Below are 22,664 nucleotides of genomic sequence, written 5' to 3'. Positions count from 1 at the left end.
GTCGACTGTATACTACTGGCCTTACGCGTGCCTGGCGAACGCACGTGCACACACACACACTCACACACATACACACTGTTGGGAGCACAGTGGATGACTTGGTGGGGGGGAAAGCAGAGGATTGAATGGATGCGAGGCAGTGCCGATTGTGACAAATCAACACGGTCTCACGGAATTTTGCGAAACGAGCAGCGAGTCTGGAAAAAACAAATTAACGTTTGTTTTTCACGTGACAGTAATGCTGATTGGGACAGGTTGTTTTCACCTTGTTAGTCGATTCGCTGAAAATTTTATTCGCATTTTAAGACTCGTTTTCGCAAAAATCCCGTGAAAGCAGGCTGGACGAACACACGCGAGACTCGACCCCCGTATGGGAAATCTGTGTACATCATGAACAGTCCTGGTAAGAAAGAGTTCTGTGGAAAGTCTTGGGAGCTGCCATGTGTTGTTGTTTTTTTTTGTCCTTGTTTTTTTTTTTTTTTTCTTTTTTTTTGGCACACTCCTGTTGTGCCAGAATAGGTTTCCTATCAAACCCTTGGCAGACATGAGTAAAATGTATCAAACTCATCTATGTACATATAAAGTTTTGTGCTCTTTGACTTTGACAGTCGGGGGGGGGGGGGGGGGCGTCCGGTGGCGTCAGTGCTCAGCGGACGCCCGCGACTCAAACTGTGATCTCACACACATTCACTCTAACAAAAAAAAAAAAAGGAAAATAACAAAAAAATAATAATAATAACATGCACCACATACAAATATTTACAAGTTTGCAAACATCAAGTTTTGTTAAAAATTAGCTACAGTTACTGACAAAATGAACATTAAAAAAAAGCAGTATTATTTTAGTAAAATTAAAATTTAAGGTAACTTCTCAAGTAATGTGACCGTTCCGTTTCACAACTCGTTCCGTTAGCTGTTCAAAAGCCCGCCGCTTCAATGTTTCACGATGAGTTTCTCAAGTTCGCGTTTTTCCTCGTCCGTCTTCCGAAAAGCTTTCGACTTGTCACAGCCACGCGGAAATGTGGAAATGTGAAGCGAGCGAGCCGCTTTCACTGCGAGCAACGGCCGGAATCGACTTTGTGTCCATTTTGCACTTTCCAGGTGGAACTATTGTTTTTTTGGGGAAAAAGAATCGCATCAATAGGGCAACAATGAACAGCAGAAATCTGATTGGATGAAAGGATTTCTGCCGACTTGACGATGTTGCTGCTAGGCTTGGGCCGTTATTCGATGTTAACGAAAATATCGCAATATTTCCCACAATATCAGATATCGTTTTTCTGGAAATGGCAGGGATGAGCAAATTTCCTCCAATGCTTGAATAGTAAGATAAAAAATTCTAGGCTGTTCATAATAATAATAGTTATTATTATAGCCTAGAAATTTGATGTAATTTGGAAGAAATAAAGTAAAATACCCACCCCAAAAAAAAAAAAAAACCGGAAAAAAAAATCGCGATAAAATCGTATATCGCGATATTTTGGTGGGACAGTATTGCGATATTACATATATATATCGCCCAAGCCTAGTTGTTGCTCTCAGTGTGAATGCACGGTTACAGTCAGGCAGCAGCGGCTCACAGCCTTCACATTTCCATCTTCAAAACTTGTACAGATACGCCCCCCCCCCCCTCCTCAAATCGACAATAAAGTGCTTGAGCTAACAACTTAACAAAAAAAAAAAGTAATTACAAAATCTACAGGTTCCTTTGCTCTTGAGGCTAGTTTGCTGATGTCTCCGTCTGTGTAACAGGAGTTTGCGTAAAATGTAAATGTACATTTCGGATGGGAGAATCTCGAGCGGAGGGGGGGGGATCTGTGACGCCGATCGGCCGCCTGCCTTTTTGCGAATTTCTTCCGATTCCTTCCACTTCAATACTTGAGGTTTTTTCAAGATAGGCAGGAGACTAAAAACATCCGTTCTCTTCTGAACCAATAAATAAGAACAATAACAACCAAAACACAGAGTAAATAACCATCCATATATTGTAGTAAGCAGGGATTTAAAAAGAGAAACTGCTTCGTGGGTAGTTTAAGTCTCTTGAAGACTACAACAGCTTCTCATTGTCCTGTCAATGCTGTTTTTCTTCTGGTAAAAAAAGCAATTAATATCCTGAATGATGGATATTTTATATATTTTGATCAGGTGGTTTGTCGTCATCATCGTGGTTAGTTTAAAAAAAAAAAAAAAAAAATTGCACTTGAGAGTGCACACGTTCCGTCCACATCCGTCTTTTTTAGCCTTTGTTTCGGGATCCGTTGTCATCTTTGGTTGTAAAATTGTGCATCAGTTGCTCTCGGCAATTCAGTCCATGATGCAAAAAGTAAAATGTGTGGCTTCCTAATGTACAACAAATACAAATGAGACCGATCAAATGAAAAGTGCTTGAGCTGCTACAGGAGGGAACAGCGAGTCTGTGGGGATTGTAGTCAATAGTCTTAGAGTGTGGTCCCTCTGGGAAAGGTCGGGGCTGTGTGTGTGTGTGTGTGTGTGTGTGTGTGTGTGTGTGTGTGGGGGCTGCTACTCGTACAGCGTGACAGTACAGTAGCAGAGGGCTGAGATCCTCCGATCGACGCTGGCCTTGTCTGTGGGGATAACACACAAAAAAAGGCCATATTAATAGAAGTAATGAAGTCATTTGAAATCCTAAAAAAACATAGAAAATTCCATTATTTCTGAGTTTAGTTTAATTGAAACCAAAGCAATGTTGAACAGTCCAATCATTGTAATATCTATCAATATTTGGCACTGCCTTTTTCTCTGCATGTAACTGCTGCTAGCCTTAATTTGACTTGTCAAGCGCAATACGAATAAACTGGATTATTTCCCCTTGTATATTAAAATATATTAACATTGCACTGAAATGCCAGAAAGAAAACATAACCATTAAGGTGTGCATGTTATTTATGTAGGTAAGCTTTTTTCCGAGCTTGTTTGTGTGTTTTGTAAATCGATACTGTGTGTTAGCCAACACAATTAAAGGCTTTTTCATTAGTTTATGTCAACAATATCATTACGCCAGAAGTGAAATGAAGTACACTGCTTCTAATGGAGCTGCTTTTCTACCTCATATCCTAATGGAAACAAAGAGCAGCACTCGGGCCTCTGAGAGTTGTCAGTGTGATGGACTGTTATGTGATGTGACTGTTGTGTGTGTTATGTGATCATGTAATTGGTCAAAATGAAATAAAACGTCCCTCTCAGTGAATTAAAAATGTGTTATGTTGACATAATAAATTGCATCTTCAGACTGATCTTGTAAAAATAAAAAAAAAGTTGCATCCCTTATAATGTAATAATTGTCAGTTAATGTAATAATGTGTTACTATTTTACAGCATCAGATTTGATCACATCTGTGATTCATTCAGAGGGATATTATGTGTTGCCAAGCTACCCAGAAGTTATTAGACGAGCTGCTAGAGAGAATGGGCGAGAGTGGTAGAGTGTGTGTGTGTGTGTGTGTGTGTGTGTGTGTGTGTGTGTGTGTGTGTGTGTGTGTCCGGTGTGTACTCACACTTGACCACGTTCTCGATGTCGGCCGGGTCCTGCAGGATCTTGGAGAGGCCGTCCAGCAGCATGGCGGCCTTGTTGTAGCGGTACGCTATGTCCTCCGTCTGCTTGAACATCTCGTCCAGAGCTGCTGACTGGACCTGAGACACACACACACACGCACACACACACACACACACACACACACAGAGAGCACTGCATTAGGATGACCAGCATGGTTTATGCCATTTAAAGTCTGTCGTTTCGATTGGTACGACTGAGACTGAACTGAACTTGAGGTCTTATCACTTGATCGTAACATAATGCTCTTTAACACACACGCTACACGACTAAAAGGTGTAGTTTTCCCTGTGTGTGGGAGACTCACCATCTCCACAGCATGGTTGTAGATGAGCTTCTCGGCGGTGACGCTGTTGATCTCGTCCACGAAGCGCTGCTTGTCGGAGAAGAAGTGGTTGAGCTTGTCGGTGAGCCGCCGGCAGAGGGAGATGCAGCTCTTGTAGCGCTCGTTCAGACTCTTCACCACTGGGAGAGGAAAGGGGGGGGGGGGGGAGAGAGGTTTTTCGGTTATGATGTAAAACGACAACTGGTGTGTGTGAAATTAGAACCGGTTCCAAAGCGAATTGTCCGTACCCTGTTTGACGGCGGTGGAAGGATTGAGCTTGGCTGATTTAATCTGAGCCTTGGCCAGATGGAGGGAGGAAGCCAAGAGCTGAGCCGCCTTCATGTACAACACCAGCTGCTCCACCTGCCTGTAGGGGGCAGAATAACCACACTAGATGAGACCCATGAAAACGCTTTATCACTGCATATGTGCCTACTGATCTGTACTATGGATGGAAATAAATTCTATGTTTCTGTAAAGTAACCCGTTCGTAAAATTCCCTGACATTCCCCTGAAAGAATTTAACAAATTCCCGGGTTCCCTTATCTTTCCTTACCCCCACTCTTGCTGAGCTGGCTGATCTGGTCCACCACCACGCTGTCCTGGGGGGGGTAGAGGGAGGCGGCCGACACGCCGAGCTCCGCCCCCCCGGCCCGGACCGCCGCCATCTCCAGGACGCAGTCGGTGAAGGAGAGCATCATCCGGAGGTGCATCAGGGTGTCGGTGTGCTCGCGCTGCAGCGGGAAGCACGAAAGGTTCAAATCGAGGTTATTACAGTTTGGCGTTTTTCATTCGTTTTTATTTTTTATTTCGTTTTGACTTTTTGTATTCAATTTCAGTTTAGTTTTAAGTAGTTTTTAAAGCGGGTTGGCTAGTTTAGTTTAGTTTTTATTTGTTGAAAATGCTTAGTTTTAGTTCAGTTTTTATTAGTTTCAGTGTTAGTTTTAGTCTTTTTTTGTAATATGGGGTATTTGTCAGGAGCGAGATTCAAAAATTCAAAATACTAGGCTTATGTATGAAATAAATTGACAAAGATGAAAACTAAAGACATTTTCTGTTAGTTTTGTAAACACACAATACAGTTTTAGTTAGTTATCGTTTTTTTGTAAAGCCTCGTTTTTATTTTTATTTCAGTTAACGAATTTTTTTTCACACCTAGTTTTCGTTATTTCGTTAACGATAATAACCTTGGTTCAAATACAATGGAATATTAAAGGAATACAATTAGTAGATAGTGTACACATAGTGCACACAAACTGTACACAAACCTGTACATCATAGTAGTGGAAATTCTAAGTCAGTTCAGCACACACACACACACACACACACACACACTGCATCCCCCCCTCTCTCACCTCCATGAGCGTCTCCTCAGGCAGCTCCGGGGCTTCAAAGGTGATGAAGCCGTCCAGGCTGGGCGGGGAGGTCCCGTAGGGGACGTAGCGCAGGCTGCTGGGCGCCCCCTCCACCACGGGGATCCCCTGCATCCCCCCGCAGCCTCCTGGAGGGGAGGTGCCCAGGGCCATGCCGGGAGGAGAGCCGACGTAAACCCGGCCGCTGGTGGAGCACAGGGAGCCGGCCGAGCTGTTGGAGCCCACTGAGGGGGGGGAGGGGGGGGGGGGGGGGGGGGGGGAACGGGAGAGACGGATGTGACTTCTTCGTTTCTTAACTTTCGATATATTTCCGCGGTCTGTAGCAGTCGGTAGATTTATCTGTACATTATCCTTGCGTAGGGTCTCACCTGAGGTGGTGCGTGGCCGGGTGCCCAGGTGGCTGCAGGTTGGAGGAGTGCTGCTGTTGGGCGGTGAACCCACGGTGAACAGGACGGTACGGGGGCTCGCCGACCCACCGTGGACTAGCCCGGTGGGACCTGCGGGGGCTGAGGGGGGGGAGGAAGGGGGTGTCATTTAATTTCTCTCGTCACACAGGAAGAGCCTCTATTCTGACATTATGAATAAACAGGATTTGGATTTAGTCCTATGACTATGTAGAGGAGGTAACTAGTGGTAACCAGATGGGAATGTCAGCTAATATTGCAGTGGTATGTTAGCTATCACTAGCCTTGCAGCAGCGTACCTGTGTCCATGGGTCTCTCTGTGTTCAGGCTGTCCGTGCTGCCCTGATAGGGCTGTCCACCCAGAGTGATTCTGATCGGCTGCTCGGACAGACGGCCCGTACTGACAGACCTGCAGGGAAACCATGGAGAACATTGGCATAACGTCAAAACAGCAGAAACACTGACGCCACGTAGTATGAGTGGAAAGACAGTGGGGTCAAAGGTAAGAGAGCAGGGGTTGGTTTGACTCTGAACCGGCAGCTTTCAGACCGTCCTACCTGCCGAAGGTCCTGCTGGCCTCGGGGGCGGCCTGGCGCCCGCTGGGATAGGGGCTGCAGTGGTGGGCGCAGATGTCCCGCACGTCTGCCAGCGTCTTGGTGGGCACGGGGCTGTCCGCCAGCGCCATCAGGTTACAGGACGCCTGCGTTTTGGGGATCTTGAACGGTGCCGCAATGGTCTGAACGACAAGAAAAATATGAAGACAGAAAATTAAGCGTGAAGTCGATAAGTGTTTATAGCCTGGATTCACTTGCCGTTCCCAATATTTTGCCTGCTATCCTTTCTCTTTGAATGAAAAGTAGAAGTCCATTCACCTTGGTGGGGGAGCCGATGATGGTGGGCAGCGGGGACTTCTGCAGCCAGTCGGAGGAGCGCGGCGAGGAGCCCAGCAGCTTGGTGGGGGAGGAGCCCAGGTTGGCCGGTCGGCCCAGCTGGGGGGAGTGGCTGGAGGAGGAGGAGGGGGAGGGCTGCACGGGGTCCGACAGCTGCTTGTGGAGCTTCTGCCTGGTCTGGTAGACCTCCGTCAGGGTGGGGGCGCTCTGGAGGCGAGCCCCCAGGAGCTGGGAGGACGGGACGGGGGAGCCTGGCGGGACGGGAGGGGGGGGGGGGGTCGGATTAGAATGCAGCAGGTTATGGGCTTCCCATAGGCAATCAGTGTTAGAGCTGCAACGATTAATCGATTAGTTGTCAACTATTAAATTAAATCGCCAACTATTTTGATAATCGATGAATCGGTTTGAGTAATTTTTTAAGAAAAATAAGTCAAAATTCTCTGATTCCAGCTTCTTAAATGTGAATATTTTCTGGTTTCTTTCCTCCTCTATGACAGTAAACTGAATATCTTTGGGTTGTGGACAAAACAAGACATTTGAGGACGTCATCTTGGGCTTTGGGAAACACTGATCCACATTTTTCACCATTTTCTGACATTTTATAGACCAAACAACTAATCGATTAATCGAGAAAATAATCGACAGATTAATCGACAATGAAAATAATCGTTAGTTGCAGCCCTAATCAGTGTAGTAATCAAACTCCATCATATCAGAGGTGGACCAGACTGATTTTTTAAAGCTGCACTGTGCAGTAATCATAGGTTGTGTGTTTTCTCTGGCAGGTCAGAGCAGAGGGAGCGATGTGTCTTTATCCTCTCTCACCACTAGGCGGTCCTTAGGTCTAAAAACAAATCCTCACTCCCCTGTAAAGAGCAAAAAATAGCAGCAGCAGGGGAGACGTGCCACCGGCTGCACGATTTTATGAGCTTCTTGCTCATTCACAGGATTTTCTGCTGAATCCGCTGAAGAAGAAAAAAAAAAAAAAAAAAAAAAAAAGCCCTGAAATTTTCCACAGGCTCCCTTCTCGAGGTCATAAAAATCTATCTTTGTTTGTGCGGCTTCACCAATAAGGGGACAAAGTACTGTAGTCTACCTGGCCGGGGCAGTCGTTTAGAGAGGGTACACTGCAGTTTCATCCGCTTCAAAAAAAATAAAAAATAATGATCACCATGACGACAAACCCCTTGACACAAACAGTGAAGCAGTTGTGAGATGTGTGTGTCGCAGTGAGCATGTCTGCAGTGTTAATAGAACACCGGTGACGTTTAAAAAAAGACACTGACTCATGGGCTGTTGTCAATAATAAACTCATGTCCAAGAATGAAGGAGAGGAAGGAAGGAAACAAAACAACTAGCCTTTTCTACAGTTACTATTCCTAGAGGAATCTAACTGCCATTGCACATTCTATTGTGCTATATATGCTGTAACCTTTCTTCATATCCTTCTCATTTGTTATGCATTGCATGTATTATTGATGTTTTTAGAATGTTCCACTTATTTCATATTGCAGATTTCCTAATTTTGGTGTATTTTCATTTCCTCTGCGTTTCATTTTTTTCTTTGTCTCAGTATTGTCAACTACACCCCACAATGCTGTAATCCATATTTCCTCATGCTTTTCATCCCTACATTCTATTCAACATGCTCTAGTGTTGAATTTGTTCGTTGTGCATGCTTTAATACCCCCCCCCCGCTTTTGCTATATTCCAATTTATGCTCCATTTTTCTTTGCTGCATCCTATTACTTTTTGCTGCTGCAACCCCTCAAATTGCCCGGGTGGATCATTTAAGTTTCATCTTATCTAAATAAACAAGCTGTCCATATTGGCATCATAATGATCATCCTACCTATCATCCTCTAGAGCAGTGATTCTCAACCTTTTTCATATCAAGAACCCCTAATTTAGTCCACATTAGGGCCACAGACTCCCATTTGATGAGATTTTGTCTGTCTGACCCAAATCTGACAATATTTTTTATTGTGTGATATGATTTTGTCCAGAATTCCATGACGATCTATATTATAGGTAGAGGGATAACAGTGAAACTATGATCACAACAGTCATTCTCCTACATTCTATAATTGTGTCAACTTCTTGTAAATGAAATAATGGTAAAGTTTAACAATCCATCAATTTGCTGGGGACCCCCTGGAACCCCCTCAAGGACCCCTGGTGGTCCTCGGACCCCACTTTGAGAACCACTGCTCTATAGCGACAGAGCCTACGGATAAGCCAGTGTCCAAACTATCCGGCCAGTGAACTGACCTCCTGAAGAGCTCCGGCTGCGGGACTCGTGGCCCTGGAGGTGACAGCAGCACTGACCCAGCTGCTCGGGGATGGTTCCCACTGTGAATGAAGACAAACACGATTATGATCTCTAACACACAACACAAGTCGACTTCACTTCTGAAAGTAGTTATCGAAAAGGCTGCTGAGCTCGGGAAACGCGTCGGGGCATGTGCCTTACCGAGAGGTGAGGGGGAGTAGGGGCGGGAGCTGCCGGTGGAGAGGCGGCGGCCCACCGTCTGCGGGACGTCCGCAGAGCTGGGGGACCCCGACCCTGCCTTGGGGAACCCCATGGGACTAGTGTTGGAGCGCCTCACCGTGCCAGACCTGGACAACACACACACACACACATGTCACAAAAGGTTATTCCACCGCAAGCAAAAGTGATTTAAAAAAAAAAAAAAAATTATCATGTTCGACACTGATTTACCATGCTAAGTTATAAAAATAGCAGTCAATAAAAACTGTTGGCATCAGTCAGTTGGGTTGAGAGAGTTTAACGGAGCAACTGAAATCCTGTTTTTTCTTCTTCTCTCTTTTGGCTCACTGCACTGTTTCCCCAGTTAGTCAACACTTGTGGTTTGGCTGCTAAGACAATCCCGTCACGCTGCAAGTGCGAGGCCTCAAACATTCAGCTTCCAGTCACGTGAAAAGCACGCATGAGGGAGTGTGTGCTTGGGCAGATTGCTAGTTTGTCTGTGTTAAGTGCATCAAAACAATGCTTTTGTAATATTGCGCCTAAAGCCCTGTTTGCGAGGGGACTAGTATTATGTGGAGTGTGTAAAATGACCCAACATGTGTGACTCGTGAAACACAACCACACAGAATAATGAAATGCAGATACAATTGTATAAGGTAAATTTGCTTACAAATTATAGACATGGCAGATTTGCATGGGATTAAAATCTTATTAATAATCTCTTAAAGTATTACGGTATCATCGGCTGTCCTCGGGTCATTTCGGTCCCATGCAAAAAGAGCTCAAGATAAACTTCTCCTCCTGGTTTCTTACTGTCTGTCGCTCTAGTATCTTGTTATTATAGGTTGCAATTTGCAAAAACACAGACGAGCTAACACCCACATATGCCAGAGTTCCCTTGAGGTGTCTGTTTGCCAGCTTCTAGCTCCCCGGTGACAGGATAGCAAGCATTAACCCATTAACGAGGGCCTCTGCTGGGTCAAAGGGACAGGGTGTCAGAGCTGTAATCCCTCCCTGGACAGACTGACGGTGCCGGGGAGGCTGGGAAAAGTGGGGCAGGTGGAGAGAGAGAGAGAGAGAAGCCTGCTGCGCGAGGGTGGGGGCGGTATCTTGTTGTCCGGGCTCTAGCACCCATGGGTGTAGAGAGAGAGAGAGGAGGGGGGGAGGGGGGGAGGGGGGACAAGGTGCCACTCCAGGAACATGAAGCTAACCCTAATCCTCAAGGCTATAGTCACGGCAGGAGGGATTAGGCGGGCAAAATGAGCAAACCAAGAGATGAAAACATTCACACACAATAAGACTGCTGAACTGGATATACTAGGAACAAAAAGGAACAGAGACATGCTATGAGGCACAACCACAAACACTTAAACTATGTAATACACAGGAGCAAAACCCTGCCTGTGGCGCTCTCCTTTTCAGACAAAACAGCCTGTTAATAGGAACAAAAGAACTTCTCTTCCTGTGAAATTAAGTGGCACCCTTCCCTCTTCCTTTGCCCTCCCATCTGCTTTGTCTTCCCCCCCCAAAAAAACCCCCGACAAACCCTCCCAGCAACAGGTTGGCAGTTCATAACCTATAACAAGACACTCAAGCTGATGCAATTTGAGTGAAACTTCGCAGCTGATGAAATAACAGCCAGCGTTTCGTTTACCGAACCTGAAAGTTTACTCCCGGACGATGAGCAAAACATTCGTCATGTTAGGACTGGGAAAAAAAAAAAAAGTTAGGACTAAAACCACCCTTAGACCCCCCCGCCCCCCCCCCGGCGGAAGGTGCCTCTTACCTGGGGGAGCTGTAGAGCGTGGTGGTCGGGCTGCTGGAGAGGTTCTGCTTGATGCGCTGGTAGTTGCGGACCTGGGTGGGAACGGGGATGGGGGTGGTCTCGGCCCGCGGGGACACCATGGGGGTCTGCCCCGGGGTGGGCTGCGGCTGCCTGGGGGGGAAGAAAGGCGAGAGGAGCGCCGTTAGCCAGTCGGCCCGGGGCTGCTGCTTCCAGATCTGCACCATGTCTTCGGGGGTGTCGACACCCATGGTCACTTGATACTCCAAAAAAAAAGGCAAATAGAGTGACACTGTACTCCAAAAGAAGGTAAATAAAAGTGTCGGGACTGAGTTCCTACAGCCCCGAGTTCTTTGTTTACTTCAGTGTGGAGGCAGGTTCAGGAGCTAAAGTTTAGCCCTGTGGATCGGGAGGGCTGGCTCAGCAAAAAAAAAAAAAAAGGAAAAAGGGCCAGGCTTCCATGTAAACACAGAGGCACAGCCAATAAGCTTTGAGCTGTCCCTGCTGAGGGGCGGAGCTAGGGGGCGGGGCCGGGCCAATGGCACGTGCTAAGCGGTACCCTCTGTGCTCGGCAGACACAGAAGGGGAAGTGCAAAAAAAAAAAAAAAAAAGAGCTAATTTGCATTCTTTTGTTATTCCAACGGATACAAAATGTTCTCGACCATAAAGTCATGACTGGGTCACCCACTGGGGGTGTGTGTGGGGGGGGGGGGTTTGCTCGCATATAGAACGAGGCAGAGGGGAGGAGCGGGAGGAGGGGGCAGGAACGTATAGAGCGGCACCAGTTGGAAACCAGTATTATGTAATGATCTGAAGCATGGGAGGGTCTGGAGGAAGGGGGGGGGGGGGGTAGAGCGAGGCGGACACGTGAGGCACGAGGCTGCACATTACTAGCCCAGACAAAGAACCACCAGGCACTTTTCTTTGTTTGATTTGTGTCAATTCGGAGAAGTAAACCTGAACACGCTGTCCCTTCTCCACGGCATTTGGAAAAATAACCCAGCGGAGGAGGAGGCTTTCTATTTATTTTTTTTTCCCCTCGAGCTGCTAAATGCTTTATCGATTCCTACCGAGGCTTTAATACAGGCAGGCCGTTTTTTTTTTTTTTTTTATGTGGCTCCCTCGTAAGAATACGGTTTTTGTAGGTCAAGCGAGCGGGCTGCTTCTTTAAAAAAAAAAAGGAGGCAGAGATGGAGAGAGAAGAGGAGGTGAATCTGCGAGCCAGTTTGCCTCTCCGCGCTGACCTGCTTTTTAACCAAGCAGCCCAAAGGGGGTGGGGGGGGGGTGGGGGGGGATGGGAGCAAACCGAACTGTACAAAAGAATCCCTCCATCTCTCTCTTTTCAAATTGTTGCTCCTTGCTGCGTCCTCCTTCAATCTCTCGCTTTCTTTGTATCGACAATCCCCCCGTCCAGACGCTCTGCTCTATCTCTTCCCCTCATCTTTTCCCCCCCATCCCCTTTAATTCCCTTATTCTATTTCTCTCCACTCTCCCTCCTTCCTCCCTTCTCCCTCCAATCGATTAAAGACACAGTGCTGAGGATAAACAACTCTATGAGTGTGCTTGTGTAGCCGTGGTATTGAATGCCTTTAGGAAGCGAGGGATGACTCCTTTGATGGAGACAAAAACAGTGCCTTGTGTGTGAACTCATTTCTGTAAGCAGCAAAGAATTATCGGTATGGAGAAAGGCACGAGCAGCATGAGGGGTTAGCAGGAGGTGAAGCTACCGAGGGAGGGAGAGACCGAGACAGAGCAACAAAGAAAAAAAGGAAAGTAGGAAACCGAGAGAGAGAGAGAGAGAGAGAGAGGTGTTTTGCTTGAGGCTGTTTACAGAGAGGCAGAGCGAAAAAGGCGGAGATATAGGAGGTATAAAGCAGTCTGGCTGTAGGTTGTTAAGAAATGGAGTGGGAGAAAGAGAGGGAACGAGAGATTTAAGACTTTTCAACCCCTTTTTTGACTGACTGAAATTGAATTGAAGACATATAACACAACCAAAACAGCCTATTTCTGACACAGCTAATCAAAGTCGTGAAACTATAAATGGCCAGGATAAGAAAAAGGACACCAGCCACTTAATTATGGGACATGAAGTTCTACAGTGTTAGTAGGAAAACAGATAAGAAGCATATCGCACTACTAACCCTGCCCTGGATTAATCTGAGAGTGAACTTGTAGCACAAAGAAACCTCATTGAATTGTGAAAAAAAAAGAAAACCTAGAATAGCAGGATTTAAGAAATGTAGATTAGACTTTTTCAGATTTAAGGACTTGCAGATTCGCTGGAGAGAGGGAGAGAGAGAGAGAGAGAGAGAGAGAGAGACATGAGAATGCTGCTGCAGAGATGGCGAGCGTGTTTTGGTCTTTTAACAGACAGCTGAGCTACCATAATAACACCCTCACATTTTGTTTTTGCGCCCGTGTGTGTGTGTGTGTGTGTGTGTGAGGCTATTCTTATCCCACAGGCTCCGGTGGATCAGGTGTGGGTTTTTTTCTTTTTTTGTTTTTTTTAAAGTACAGCACCGCCTTGTTGTTCGGCTCTACTTCCGACTCAAAAGTCACTTCTCGTGCAGATTTTCGGCCGTGGGAAGAAGAATTCGCACGTTAACAAAACGGGACCGATAAGATAACGCCGTTGCCATAAATCAGAGAGAGACCGCTTTGATGGCGAGGAGACGGGACAGGAATAGCATGACGGAGAAACAAAAGGAAGGGGAGCTTACATAGATGCTCTATACATAGATGTGACCTTACAGAGTAGACGGCGTGCACTTACTCATGCGAGAGGGGGGGGGGTCATTCACAGCTGAGTGACACACTCTCGCTCACACGCACACAAATCTCTGTGTGTGAAATAGAATCTGACACACAACGCGGTGTCAAATTTCCATTGCACGTTCGATCTTTTTTTTTTTTTTTTTTACCCATGGATTGTTTCTGACCGGTTAGCGATGCTGGGGTTACATACCAGAGATAAAAAAAAAGGGTGCAGGTTTCACACAGGCAAATTAAAAAGACTTTTTAAGCCCTTTTTAATGGTCGTTGGAGTCAAATTTAAGGCAGATTTAAAAACCCACGACAGGGAATTAACCGTTAAGCGACATAAAGTCCAAGTGTGTTCAGTAAAGCAGACAGGATGCATATTAGGGCTGGGCGATGTGGTTGAAATCAATGTCATGATAATCAGAAGGATTTTTCTCAATATCAATATATATCACGATATGGTTCATGTATGCAAAATCGCGTTAAATAATCAAATTAATGTTCATCTCATTGAACCGAATGGTGATGTTAGGTGTGATGTCAAACAAAACTGAAATTTTCAAATAATATTCCTACCATACCTCGTTTTATGAGAGTTTTTAAGTAAAATTTGCCTGTCATCATCAATTTAGACAGCAGAAATGTGTGTCACAATACTAAAATATCTTCATATCATCATGATATGATTCCACTGAAAGACGAAAAACGATAATATTGAATTATTGCCCAGCCCTAATGCATATTGTACTACTAACCCTGTTCTGTAAGAGTGGATATTTGGATCATTTGTCAAGATTTCTCAGACGTTTTAACGACCCACGGATACGCTTGATAAGAATAATAAACCAGAAAATCTAATTTCCGTTGAAAGGAAACATCCACTTCCACCACATTCCAGCGTGTGGGTTCAGAGTCACTTGAGCAGTATTTCTCCCAAACTTCATCATCATCTGACGGCTACAACATCACCTGCCTTCTGAGAATAATTCTAAAATAGATCATCTCATAGGATGGTTTGCCCTGACATGTCCTTGATGTATTGAAGTCGACGGCGGGCAGGTGGGGGGGGGGGGGACCCCTTCGGTCCCATCGGGCGACCGGCGGGTCGGTCAGGCCCAGAGGAGAAACCGGAATCTTTTGATTTGCCGGTAACTCCAGGTTGTCATATCCTGACTTTTAAGTTTTGCTTTTGAAGTGTATGGATCAGCCTCTGGTTCTATCAGTCTCAATGTCAGCCTTTGAAAACCCACATAATTCAAGCCCTAGCATACACGCCATCTTTGATTATTATATCTGTATTTTTTGTGTTCCTTACATTCCTGAGGTACTGAGAGGAATTGGCAAGTTAGCAAATTTAGCCACTGTTTGATGACATCGCACTCACCCTCCACACATGAGGAACTCGCTGGACGGCCGGCGGCCCGCTCCCATTGGTTGGTCGTCTGAGGAGGGAGGAGGGAGGAGGGAGGAGGGAGGGGAGGAAAACGCGACAGATAAATCATCAGTAATTGGACGATTTAACTGCCCCTGAAAACACCAGCTGACACTTTGTGGCATCGAAATCCTGCACTTTCTTCATTCTTTGAGTGGAGAACTAGCAGGTGTGTGTGTGTGTGTGTGTGTGTGTGTGTGTGTGTGCTGCAGCAGGTGCTGAGTGTGAGGGCTCATTGTACCAGTCAAGAGGGTAAAGTGTGTGTCTACTGTTTGTGGAGTGTTGTCTTCAATTACAGCATGGCAATGGTTAGCAGCTGCCCTATTTACTGGCCGTGGATTCTTTGTATGTGTGTGTGTTGTATGTATCGCTGGCAGGTGCTGTACATGTGCATGGTAGCCGTGTGTGTGTGTGTGTATATGTGTGTATATGTGGAACTGCGAGTGTACGTGAGAACAGTGTATTCCATTCCTTCTATGGCAGGTTTTCAACGCATATTTATGTGCATATAACTAAATGAATCTTCACATCTCAGCTGTGATTTCTCACACACATCCCATAATCCTCTTCTCATATGCAAATGAATTTAGAGGACGTCACACAATGGGAGAACAAGCTGGGCTCTTCATCTATTAGTTTACATGGACCGCTGCCATACATTCAGTCATGTGTGGTGATAAATCTTTTCTTGATGGTTGAACACATAATTTGGCATTTTATAATAAAGCACATTGTTGCATCAGCAGTGTTTCTATGTATGTACGTAATATGCTATAAGCTAGGTTTGCCAATGTTACTGTATTCTCCATAGGAAAGATGAAGGCAGATGATCAACTAGGGAGCCAGAGAGCTGAAATCACATTTAAATAAACTGAGAATTAATTCGCTCCATATAGCGCCATGAAATTGTACACCATCTGTACATGTTCTAGCAGGGGCAAGACTGTGTGTCTGCATGTGTGCGTCAGGAGGTACAGCTGGGTGAATATAGGGGAGATGGAGGTGTGTGTGTGTGTGTGTGTGTGCTTACAGCTGTCGGTGGAGAGGTGAGGCACCAGGACAAAGTCGTCCGTGTCGCAGGAGGAGTTCTTACTGCTGGTGCTTCCGGCCGACTCTTTGGACAGCTGCAGGAAGTTGGGCGGGCCGAGGGGGGGGGACGACAGCCCGTCCTCCGCTAACGTCTGCATGTCCGGGAGAGACTGTGTGTGTGTTTTAGGAGAGAGAGAGAGAGAAAGTGGAGAGGGAAAGGGAAGGAGAGGGAGAGGATTAAGTTGTAGTGGGGCTGCTGGACAATGCAATTAAGGCTTCCAGACAGGGCTGTGCAGACTGTCAAACTAATGTAATCACATTGTTGCATGGAAACATGACATGCTGGGAAATTATTTTCCCCTGCTTTCCCACTGCTACTGTACTGCACCACAGAGATGAGCTGTGCTACTGTGCACAGAGATATTATTATAATTAGTAGTAGTAGTAGTGGTGATGGCAGTGGTACTAGTAGTATTAGTAGAAGTGGTAGTAGTGGGATTGTAGCAGTAGTTGTTGTGGTGGTAGTAGTAGCAGTAGCAGTAGTAGTAGTAGTAGTAGTAGTTGTAGTAGTAGTGGTGGTGATAGTGGTAGTACTAGTATTTATGGTAGAAGTAGTTTTAGTAGTAATAGTAATAGCAGTAAATAGTGAGTACTTAACTCAGAAAACACAATATTCAAAAGCCCAATGTATATCAAGGCAAACAATGTGAGACATGAGAAGATGATGGAGTAGTATTCCCAGTGTTTAAAATGTTGCTTAAAAAGCCCCATTCCACAAGATTAGTTTCTGCAGGGTAATTGTAATTATTACTTGAGTTATTCATTCATTTTAATCCCTATCTGGAGTGACCATGTCAGTGATTCCCCCCCCTCGATCCCACTATCAATTTCTGCTGGGTTTCAACTAATTTACAGATGATTCAGGCATCGGTCGTGCAGTTTCTATTTCATTTTGTATGTGAAAGTGAAGACAGGCTAACATGGAAGTGTTTAAGGCGGTTTTTGCTAATTAAATTAATTAATTAACCCTAACCAGCCAATAAGGTGAAGGGTGAAGGGTTAGTGACGGGAACGCCTGACGAAACTACACGCCGCTGTCTGTAATTCGGCTTAAAAAACGTCTGGGGCGCTGAACAAAATAATATTTTATTTCCTTTGTTAGAGTGTAAATGTAATCCTGTCTGAATGGGGGTTTTAGAGAAGTAATATCAAACTCACAGGAGGGGAGTTGTAGCGGATGCATGGCGAGCTACCACAGGAACTGTCTGTCACAACGTTGGAGGCGCTGGGGACCGGGACCGGACATGCTGGGGGTGGGGGGGGGGGAGAGAAAAAAAGAAATTATGTTTTTAGGTTGGAAGATGTAAAAGTGTTGTACAGTATTAAGCAAGTTATTGCCCTTGGGAAGGTGATGTTTCTGCTTACATTTTTTAATGGCGGATGACGGCTCCAGGAAAGGATGGCTGAAAAACGTATCTAGAGGGTGAGGAGAAGGAGTGACAGAATCAGAATCAGAAAACAGTAGAAGTCTTTTCGCAAACATAAACAGAATATTTTGATAACTGAACCCAAATCCTGTCTGCAGAGGAAGCGATGTCACCACTCACCGAAGTCCATCCTGTCTTTCTGGTTCCTCTGCAGCAGCCCTAGCAAAAGGTCACCGAGGTTTGGGGATGTCTCCCTTGGGATGCTGGGTAGTGAGGGAATGAGAGAGTTAATGCCTTGTGAACTATGCCGCTTCAAAATCAAAGTCGCTTCAAAGCAAAAGACCTCTTTCTAACAACAAAGATGTTTCGTGACTTACATAGGCTGCAGATTCTTGTTCTTCTCGTAGAACATCCTCAGGTCTTGGGGACTATTGGCCTATGAAAATATAAACAGAGCAATGAGATACACTGACACACACATATACCAACATGTTAGCAATTTTCTCTCCTAATACAGTACCGACCTGGAAAGGTGGCTTGCCGACCAGACACTGGTAGATGACCGTCCCGATGCTCCAGAGGTCGGCCTTGGCGTCGTAGTTCTGGGACATGATGACCTCTGGGGCCTGAGGGGGGGGGGGGGAAGGTCAACAGTAAAGATAAAAAAGAAGACAGGTTATGCAACACGCTGCTGAGAAAGCAGACATTTGTCATTTGAGAATCACTGACATCAGCTGCAATGCTCCAGACACCCATAACACATAATAAAAAGACACTAACCATATACATAGGCGACCCACATAGCGTGGCTGCCATCATGTTGCTCTGGAGGTACCGTGCGAAGCCAAAGTCAGCTGCAGGACAGAAACATGAAACAAGCCAGTCAGTATGGCTGTGTTGTTACTAGCAACACACACCACTATTGTTGGACTCTCATGAATCCCTGGGACAGAAACAATAAAACAGTCATAAAGTGCTCAAATACTACCTTTAGCATAGCTAAAAAATAGTGAATAGTGAATGCGAAAATACGAGTTGAACATGCATGAACAACCCAACAATGTAGTAAATAAGACTGGGTAAGTGGGAAAAATAATATAACTGTTGCCAGGATGAGACGTTTAGGGGGCAGACAGCAGAGTAGCTGTGTATTTGATGGTATGTGAAGTGGGAGGTGATGTGTACAACAAGCTTTTGGCAAATAAATAAATTCATAACATCAATTACATGTCAAATGTGCATTTTCTCCCCCTCTGCTTCTGAACAAAAAGTCATATTCTTGGAATTCCAAATTCAGAAGCAGAAGCTAACGATGAGCACTTGGTAATAATTATATAATCATGTAAAAATGGAATTTAGTTAATATTACAGTAAACATTAATGTACAACCTCTACCTTATCAGCAGTGTAGGCAGACTATATTAATATAACGGTGTGTTTGTGGCACAAGTAGAAGTCCACCTCCACTAATTCTAAATCTACTTAGACATGAATAGGAAACCAAATAAGCGCTTCTGGCAACTGATTCCATCACCTATTTTGATGCGGATGCCACTGATGCTGGACTTCTTGCGACCCAGGTAGGACAGCAGGATGTTCTGGGGCTTCAGGTCCCGGTGGATGATTCCTTTGCTGTTGAGGATGCGCATGGCGGCGGCGATCTGCTGGAGGAAAACCCTCAGCGTGTCTTCTCTCAGGGTGCCCTTGGCTAAAGCAGAGGGGAGAGGAGCGAAAACGACATTACCCAGGATTCAGTGCCAAAGCAATAGAACCTAGAAGTCATGAATGTTTTATAGGGAGGGAAGAAAGACTTGTTTCTGACAACATTAAGCCTCCAGCAAGCTGACTATGTAGATGACTACGGTCAGAACACTTGCTTACTGGACTCATTCCCTAATGGATAGCATTAATGACCTGTTGCCTTGGTCTGTGCTCACATGATGGAGAACCCTTCATCATATTCTACCACAATTGCTCTCGCTTTTTAAGTGTATTTCTGAACCAGAAGGGAATGCAACTGCAGTGCTCCGGCCTCATTTGATTAAGGCTAATTATTGTATTAAAGTAATAATCCTTGGGTAAATAGCGCAAATCGTAGTAGTAAAGGCCCTGGTCCCTAGTGGTAGTGAAATAAGTCTAATCCGATGTGAGACTAAGAGGATTCCTCTCCCTCCACACCAAGCCATTGTGATTACAATGTAGGCATAGATCAAACCAGTAGGCTTATCAACATTAATCTAGGATTTGTGGTTTAGCTGCACCCTGCCCACCACAGTGGACCAACTTCTGACATGGAAAAACTTGTGTAAGTAGTGGAATAATACTGTTACAGGATCCTCTTATATAATGGTAGATGGTTAAAGTGTGTAGGTCGGGACACAATGCTCCATGCGTCAGCGAAGTGGAAAACACACCTCTGTGCAGAAGCCTTTCCCTGATAAGAACCCAGTCAGAACAGTCTGTGAGTTCAGTGTTCAGCCTGTCAACTGGAGCACAGCTTTCCTCAGAGTACCAATAACACCACAACACCATGTAGCTCATCTAGCGACTTAGGCTTCCACTTTGACCCCATGGTTTCATGTCACAACCACAAATAGGTTAGAGATACAGTATGACCCAACTCAAGTGGAGACCCCTGGCCCACCCTGTCATTTGACCGTGACCCACACTGTTACACAAACACTGTCAGCAGCGGTCTCTGTGCAGATGGACGCTTGGAGCGGGCATGTTACACAAGGTGCTATGATAAGTGAGTCGTTCCAGCAACACAATCAGTGGCTTTGTGGAACAGTTATCTAAGAAAAGTATTGGCAATGCATACATTGACATTGATTTTGAGGGGTGGAGTTGAGATTCCGATAGCCAATCTGAATTTAAGTCAGCATATTTATGTAAAGCGAGGTGAAGTAACATATTTTGAAGGGTCGCCGAGTTTTAGACTGCCTTTTGACTCTCAATGTCTGTGTCAATGTCTGTGTAAACATATTTGAACTGCATCATAATTACGGAATGGGTGTGATGTTGCACCAGACCTAGCTTTCAGCAAGCGTTTTTTTCAGTTTGGCGTCAAAATGAGGGATTTTGATTCATGGTGAAAGAGAACTCGTTTACTGTCTTTGATGTCATGTCTAATCGCTATGTTTTTATGAGGATTATTTTATTTGGGTTGACAGCCTACAGGCAGTTCACCTTTGGGCCAGAGGGCATTGGGGAAGAGGTACTGGTTTCCTATTCCATCTTGGGTTACTGGGTCGATCGGGAATGTCTTCCCCTGCTTGGATTACCCTGGATTTGAATATGCCTACAATGACCTTTAGTTAAGATTCTTTAATAATGGTTTCATTTCATTATATTTGATTTGTTAACTTGGTGTGTTGGCCATATTGCAAAAACTAAGATATGCAACTTGACAAAGCCATTTGGGTTTGTCCTACTTGTAATTCTAGACCCTAGCTGCCACAGCTAGACATCCAATACCCATGATGACACTGGCAATGAAAATTCAAGATGGCTGCACCCTAGCAGTATTTGAAAACTACCTGTTGATTGATGCATTTCACCACTACATTCTGGAATTGCTTGGGTATTTTTGAGTACTGAACCACACAAAACTGAGTGAACCTCCATAACATCAATTTCACTTCCCATTATGTTTCATTTCAGCTTTAAGCTTGCTTATTGCACTGTGATCAGACATCATCAGAGATGGTGACCTTTGGTGTAAATCGCAGTGGCGTCAGCACTGTGCTGACTGGCTCTGAACTGGAGAAGGAACCCTTTGTGCAAAGCTGCAGTGGTTCCTACACACACACACACACACACATCCCTCACATAGCGAACATGGACACACACGCAGTCATAAACGTCCCCGCATACAGTACAGACACACAATACCCCACACACTCATTTACACACACATCACCCCATGCACACTCTGTCACAGACGTAATAAATGCACAATCACGTGCACAGATTCCCACACATACACCCATAACAGCTCCAGTCACATGTCCATCTCTCCTCTGCGGCATTAGTAACTTTGTTTTGATGAATAATAATCTGTGTGTGTGGTAGAGAGATTAGTGAGATGCTTACCTTGCAGATAGTCGGCCAGATCGCCTCCGTTACAGTACTGTGTGTGGGGGGGGAAAGATAAACAATCACCATCAGCAATACTGTGTGAACAGAAGCAAATTCAGGATAAACAATATCAAGCTGAGAGTACACTTTGTGTGTGTGTGTTCCCATCCTAGCCCGGATAATGGCAGGCTCATCAATTAATCTGATGAATGGCTGCAGCTTTGTCAGGCCTGACAACCTCTGCTCGGGTGCAGCTAGTTCTCATGAAGGACAACAGGAAGAGAGGGATGAGGGTGGGCTGGGGGTGTGGGAGGGAGAGCGACAGGCTGAGTGGATAAGCAAAGACGGGCAAGAGTGAGTGAAATTACAGACCGCAAGGAGCCAGAACTATGTGACTGTTGCCTCTATATGCTATGTCGCCAGGCTATATGGCTTACTGGCAACAGAGAAAAACACACAAAAAACAAAAGAGGTTTGTATTTGGGTGGACAGTGTGCTAAAAAAAAAAAAGCTCACTAGGCTAAGGGCTGACACATTAAGCTTACATGTCTTCAAACCATGTCTGCTATGTTGGCAGAACGCAGCACTAAATGTTCCAGAACAAACATCTTCCCTCGAACGCTCACCGGAAAGTAAATGTCCCATTCGAACGAACAAATTGTCTTTTTTTTTTTTTTTTGTATTTACTCCAGACTGACAGTGCTGAAAGAGCATCGTGTCCCTCTGGACGGTATTCTTTTCCATGGGTTCACACCGAGCTCGGTCCGGCCGTCTGTTCATAAGAAACTCATCTGATACTTCCGTTAACCTCTGAGTAAGACGAGCCGTTTCTTGCCAAGCAAAACGTGACGCGGCGACAAACAGATTCATGATTAGCGTCATTGTCAACGTCTTAGAAAGGTCGGCAATTCAACTTGCAGGAAAAGCCTGTGTTTTTCTTTTCTCTGCATGCAACACGTCCCTGGCAATACTCCTAAAACCATCAGATAGTGGGGCAAAAATGAAAATATAATGGAGCTCATAGGAGACATTCTGTTTGTCTAGAGCAACCAACTGCCTATCTTGTCTTTCACCTAAGTCAGCTCTGAAAACAACAGAT

The 22,664-nt window shown here is 45.2% G+C and overlaps 1 protein-coding gene across 1 annotated transcript in view; it reads right to left on the bottom strand.

The window, feature by feature from the left end:
• Positions 1–1,707: 1,707 nt before the first annotated feature.
• The window catches only part of ulk2 (unc-51 like autophagy activating kinase 2), a 37,009-nt gene continuing 16,052 nt past the window's right edge, over positions 1,708–22,664 (bottom strand). Inside the window, 24 exon segments of the mRNA XM_071538891.1 lie at positions 1,708–2,585; positions 3,516–3,651; positions 3,879–4,036; positions 4,145–4,263; positions 4,453–4,459; positions 4,462–4,630; positions 5,252–5,493; positions 5,638–5,775; positions 5,973–6,082; positions 6,231–6,409; positions 6,546–6,814; positions 8,835–8,915; positions 9,037–9,182; positions 10,841–10,990; positions 14,982–15,039; positions 16,060–16,228; positions 17,277–17,365; positions 17,484–17,534; positions 17,666–17,748; positions 17,863–17,921; positions 18,010–18,111; positions 18,266–18,339; positions 19,020–19,193; positions 21,581–21,617. Coding sequence (XP_071394992.1) covers positions 2,521–2,585; positions 3,516–3,651; positions 3,879–4,036; positions 4,145–4,263; positions 4,453–4,459; positions 4,462–4,630; positions 5,252–5,493; positions 5,638–5,775; positions 5,973–6,082; positions 6,231–6,409; positions 6,546–6,814; positions 8,835–8,915; positions 9,037–9,182; positions 10,841–10,990; positions 14,982–15,039; positions 16,060–16,228; positions 17,277–17,365; positions 17,484–17,534; positions 17,666–17,748; positions 17,863–17,921; positions 18,010–18,111; positions 18,266–18,339; positions 19,020–19,193; positions 21,581–21,617 — 2,865 coding nt within the window. The 3' untranslated portion in view covers positions 1,708–2,520.

This window comes from Centroberyx affinis, unplaced genomic scaffold, assembly GCF_046629955.1.
Source record: "Centroberyx affinis isolate AG114_WGS23_722 - 3 ecotype Tasmania unplaced genomic scaffold, CSIRO-AGI_Caff_v1 ptg003363l_1, whole genome shotgun sequence".
NCBI classification, from domain to species: domain Eukaryota; kingdom Metazoa; phylum Chordata; class Actinopteri; order Beryciformes; family Berycidae; genus Centroberyx; species Centroberyx affinis.
This window is presented reverse-complemented; position numbering and strand designations above follow the sequence as displayed.